The sequence below is a fragment of the Hydra vulgaris genome, chromosome 03 (assembly GCF_038396675.1).
Source record: "Hydra vulgaris chromosome 03, alternate assembly HydraT2T_AEP".
In the NCBI taxonomy this organism is placed as follows: Eukaryota; Metazoa; Cnidaria; class Hydrozoa; order Anthoathecata; family Hydridae; genus Hydra; species Hydra vulgaris.
Window position 1 is genome coordinate 68740657 of NC_088922.1, and position 6000 is coordinate 68746656.

The following is a 6000-nucleotide window of genomic DNA, read 5'->3' on the forward strand; positions in this document are numbered from 1 at the left end:
TCTTACCAAGTGCCAGTGCTTACTTATTACGTTCCTTATTTTTCTTCCTTTATTACTATAAGGTATAATAGCAGTTAGAATTTTCTCCTTTGCTTCTTTTCTTTTCTCATATAAAAGTTGGTGTTGAGTACAGCCAAAAGCTTTTAAAATAGAAGTGTTTATGACTTCTATGGGATACCCATAAAAGTCATAAACACTATTGCTGATTGTGCTAAGGTCTTCAGCTCTTTTTTCAGGATAATGTTGTCAGATATAAGTTTGTAATATCTCAGGGCTTGATTAAAAATAATGTTAGATTTTAGGTGTGAAGCATGATTTGATTCGTAGTGCAAAAAACACATCATATCTGTAGGTTTTCTGAAAATAGTTCTTATCATATCACTGACGTTAGTTTTATGAAAGATTAGGTCCATAAAATTAACGGGGGACTGAGAATGTTAAAAAACAAATTCGATTGAATGATGCATACTATTCATAAAACTAAAAACCTTTAACAAATTTTCAATCAATTCATGAAATATGAAAAAAATGTCATCAAAATATCTTTATATCTTACATCAAACCAAGTTGGAAAAAAAAATTTACTTCTGCTTATGATAGATTAAATATCTAATTTCAATGACTTCAACTTGAAGTTAATTTCAAGTTCAATACTTATCAAAACTTGGAAAGTTAAAAACTATTAAACATAAATATAACAAAGAAATTTTTTCTTAAAAATGATAAAGTGACATTATAAGAGCACAACCAACTTTATATTGTTAGAGTATAAAGTTTAACTTTTAACATTTTTTTTTTTTACTTTATTCAGAATTTTTTAACAATTTAATTGGTCATTTATGTATACAGGTATACAGGTAGAGATTAAGGAAAACTTTTTTTATTTAATATTTATGATGACTAGTTTGACAATATTATACCTAAAATACCCTGAAGTTACTCCACTTACACTTATCGTCACAAGATTTCATCCTTTGTCCTTTAATTTTTCTCTTCTACCAAAAACTATATACTCCAGTCTTGACAAAAAATCATAACTTTTTGATTGCTTAGAACAGGTTGCTGATCTTAAGTATGATCTATTTTCTGTAACAACTTTTCTGTAGCAACTCGGTGTTTGAAGTAGCTTGTGAATTTTAATCCACTCAAAAGTAAGTTGTTTACTGTTAATAATTATCACAAAACCACAATGCTATTTCTATATTGATGAATAACAACACTTTTAATGAGCCTTCTACTTTACAATATTGCAAATTACTTTTTAGCATTGACCTCTTATGATAACCTCAAACATTGCAGAATTAGCCTCTGCTAAGGTGGTAAGTTAATTGATAAGCATTAGCAATAAAAAATTGAGCCATGTTTGGATTAAAATTCACTGGCAATTTGACTCTCATTATTTTGCTCACCATTTCTTACTCCTGATTCCATTCTCTACCTCTATAAAACTTCTATTTGTCCTTGTATAGATTACTGTAGTAAAAGTTGTTTTTCTAACGATGTCCTTACTCTTGACAAAGTTTAAAAACGTATTGTAAATGTATTAAGACATGCTTTAGCTGCCAAGTTTGATCTAGGCACCTAGCAAAATATCAAGCTAGGTGTCGAGCTTGATATTTTGCTTATTTACTGAAACTATGCACAATTTCATACAATAATTTCTTAGCGTTCAAAAATTATGACTATATAAAGTTTGAAGCTCCCAGAACTAGAGGGGGTTACAAATTTCATAAGGTCATAATTTTTGAACGCTGCTAGATTATTGCATGAAATTTAAAACTTACTTTTATATATACATACTTACATATTTTAGCGGTTATTAATTAAATTCAATAAAAGCTAAAATATGAAAAAATAAAATATGAAGACTTCTTTTCAAGGCTATATATCAAAGCTATAGCACAAATATATAGTACGCATAAAGCCAATGTAAGTGCTCTCGTTAGCTGAATCCCGTTGTTTTTGACAGTTATGGTTTTATCGCCTTTATTTGAGTTAATGGTAAAGTTTGCACTTGCGGTTGAGTTGTAGTAAGTTTTCATTAATGACTTTGTACAATCTATGTTTGCACATTTTTGAAAGTTTTCAAATCTATTGCTGTCCACAATGTTAAGTCCTTTGAAATTTATGCTCCATTGAGACACTACCAATGCAGCTCATTTAGGTTACCTCAATGTTATTCGCATTTGTTATTGTTGTTTTAGCAAAATGTTGTAGCTGGCTTTATATTGTTATTTTATTTTATTTTGCTGCTAATTGAAAAAATGTATTGTGTATGTTTGCTTTGGTCAACTTTATGTTAGGCCATTGTTATAAATAAAGTCATAGATATAGCCATCATTCAACATAGCATTATTAAAAGTATTCAAGTGGGTGTTTGTTGTAGAAACGTTGACACTGTGAATGTATTACTTGGTTTGTGTTGAACTAAGTTGTCTCATTTCAATTTTATTAATCTTAATAATCCAAGATTATTATGATATCCTTAAAACTTTAAATAGATGCACAGGATGGAAACTAAAAAAGTCAAATGAGATAAATTTAAATGTTTGCAAGTTTATTTTTTTTTTTTAAACTTATCTTTAGATTTCATATGGTTCAGCTGTTTGGAAAGTAGTAATATTATATTGTCATCATACTTTAAAGTTTTAAACTGTAGAAAGTAAAATATTGACGAACTTTTTCTGTAACCATCTTCCCGAGATGTTTACCTTGTTTTATGCCACAAGATCTCCCTATACATTTACATCACAACAAAACTTTTGCGCACAAAGTAATAGTTTATCATTTTGTGAACTAAATTTGATGTTCTTCCTTAAGATTATGTTCTTCTTAAAAAATCTAAAACATTTAAATCTTACTTTAGAATAACCGGAGGATTGGCACTCAAATAAACAAATTATTGTGTTATTAATACCTCTAAGATGTTCTGTGTTGCAGGCCAGTTAAAAAATCAATTTTTTATTACATGAATACAAAAAAGTGTTACATTTTCTCATAAAAACTAAGTACCTCCTTTCATATCAATAAACACTTAGTACTGCATGAAACTGCAATATTTTATGAAACTTCAAACTGCTATAACTTATGAACTGAATTAAATTATGGTCACAAATTTTCAGGTTTTACTTATGAAATGATTTGAAGCTATCAGTTTTAAAATCCATGAATTCAACTGTTGATTTTGCTTCATTCTATTTACAAGAAAGAAAGAAAATTTAAATGATTTTTAAATCATAAAAAGTTTTTAACATTATTAAATATAAAACTGAGAAATATAAGATTTGTTGTTATTATTCATTTAATTTTTTCAAGGTTCATCTCAAACAATTGGAGGACTTAAATCTATTGGCGTTATTATTTGTGGCACCATTGTTATGATTTGTTATATAATAAATTACCAACGCAAAAGAAAGTAAAGCATTATTATTTTCATTTTTCAATTTTTTAACAATGCATTTACATATATTTAGAACTAAAATTATTAATTACAATAACATTTTCAATTTTGATGGTATTTACTAATAAAAGTTTTAGTGAGTTATTGTATAAAAGTTTTAGTGAGTTATTATATAAAAGTTTTAAGTGAGTTTTTATATAAAAGTTTTAGTGAGTTTTTATAAAAAAATTTTAGTTAGTTGTTATATAAAAGTTTTACTAAGTTATTATATAAAAGTTTTAGTGAGTTAATATATAAAGGTTTTATTGAGTTATTATATAAAAGTTTTAGTGAGTTATTATATAAAAGTTTTAGTGAGTTATTATATAAAAGTTTTAAGTGAGTTTTTATATAAAAGTTTTAGTGAGTTTTTATAAAAAAGTTTTAAGTGAGTTTTTATATAAAAGTTTTAGTGAGTTTTTATAAAAAAGTTTTAGTGAGTTGTTATATTAAAGTTTTAGTGAGTTATTATAAAAAAAAAATTTTTAAATGACTAAAATAACTTTATAATAAAAAAAAAATTTTCTTGTGTCTTTTTCTTTTGCGTAGATTAGAGAGAACTTCTGCACAAGCGTCAAGTGATATGCAAGGTCCCAGTACTGATATGGTTGTTCCACATATTTTTGAGACACAGAATTCAGATATTGAACAGCCTGCTCTGAATCGCCATGATTATTTAAATGAAGATTTGGGAGTAATTAACATGGCTAACACTAGTAATTGCCCTCCTCCGTATGATATAGTAGACCTACACCCACCGCCTTCATACGAATCTACACAGTTTTCAAACTCATTAACTGTTATTTCCAGCAATGAACGTCCGCCTATGTACTCTGAATAAGATTCTTATTAAAAATTGAATTGTTTGTCATTAGAACTACTTCAGTTTTTCAAATTTTAACAGAAAAAATGTATAAGCTCAATAATAAAGAAAATATGTCGCATCTTAAAGTTTAATTTATGCCCATGACTTTGTCTCTTTTACAGAACAATATACAGTAAAATTTTTAAAAAGTATTGATCCATAAATAATTTGTTTAGTATGAGTTTTTTACTTTAGTTAGCTAAATGCATCGGTATTTTTTGCTATAGGAAACGAAGCAGACACGCATGCTATGGAAATATACAACAGATGCCCTTACTATAAAAGTTTAGCTTAACAATTATCGTTTAGTAGTATCGTAATAAAGTAGTAAATTAATATTGATGTAAAAGAGTAATATAATAATGATAACATTCAATTGAGTACTAACTAATTTAGTGGTGACATTTTTTATTTGTGGTTTACAGATCTTCCTAATATGTTTTGAAAAAATAAAGGAAGTTGTTGTCATTTTGAATTTATTTTAAACTTTTTTCTGTAAGTGGTAAGCAGTTTTGAAGATAAAGAATAATTAATGTTTGTTCGGCCTTGGTAGGTCTTCAAATATTGGAAAAATTTTGGTCGATTTCGTTTATTTACATAAAAACATACTTCAGAAGCAGTAAGTAAAATATTATATTTTATCACCTTATTTTTAATATTGAGCCACAATTTTTATTAAAAAAATGAAATATTAAAGTCAAAAGAAGTTTGTTGTAAAGATACCATTGTTTTAAAACACGAAATGAACCAATCGCTAAAAATTATTTTTAACTATATCAAGGTACCAATTGTTGCTAAAGGACACAGCCACACTGCCGTCTTCCTTAAATACAGCTAACTAATCGATCACAAAATGTACCTTAATAAACAAATGAACTAATATAGAATATGTATAAAAAGATAAAATAATAATATAGAATATATAATAAAAAACTACTCACTACTAATACCAAAAAAAGCATAGTTAATTCACTGTTGTGAACAAATAACTTTTGATAATAGTATCGAATTTTAATTATAACATGAAGAGCCTATCTGCAAAACGCGCTGAGTAACAAAAAATAAAAATTTTTATGAGTTAATTCTACAAACATTACAAAATTTTGCGATAAGTTTAACTTTTAATGCCCGAATCCAAGCTTCACAGAAGCAATTATTAAAAGCTCACATCGACAAATTTTTTGTACTAAAAACTGTCGGAGTAGACAAATTTTATCCTAAAGTTCTCAAAATGTAAATCACTCTGCACGCCTTCTAAATCACTCTGCAAGCCTTTATCAATATTATTTAATAAGTCTTACGAATCAAGTGTTGCTCCAGACCTTTGGAAAAAAGCAAACATTATAGCCCTGTTAAAAAAGCAAAGTAAACTAGAACCATTTAATTATCATTCAATATCACTATATTTAGTTGTATGTAAATTAATGGAGCGTATTATACGTGATGAGATAATGAATTATTTAGTAGTGCACAATTTGATAATAATACAACAAAATGGCTTCGTAAATAAATAAAAATTTCACTACTGGCATGCTTGAATCAATTGATTTTATCAATTGATTCAAGCATGACACAGACACTTGCAGACGGATACAATGTAAATGAGTTGTCATTAGATTTTGTAAAAGCATTAAATACTGTTTTTTGTTAAGGTTATTAATAAAGCTCGATTGGCTCGGAATTTTGGCTCGATTGG

At 27.2% G+C, this 6000-nt stretch overlaps 1 protein-coding gene across 3 annotated transcripts in view; it reads left to right on the forward strand.

Moving 5' to 3' along the window:
• LOC136078366 (matrilin-2-like) overlaps positions 1-4396 on the forward strand; it is a 101355-nt gene extending 96959 nt beyond the window's left edge. For all 3 annotated transcript variants that reach the window (XM_065794089.1, XM_065794088.1, XM_065794090.1), the window contains 2 exons: positions 3316-3415; positions 3989-4396. In XM_065794089.1, the coding sequence (XP_065650161.1) occupies positions 3316-3415; positions 3989-4280 (392 nt within the window). In that variant the 3' untranslated portion in view covers positions 4281-4396. The remainder of the gene's footprint in view (positions 1-3315; positions 3416-3988) is intronic.
• The last annotated feature ends 1604 nt before the right edge of the window (positions 4397-6000 follow it).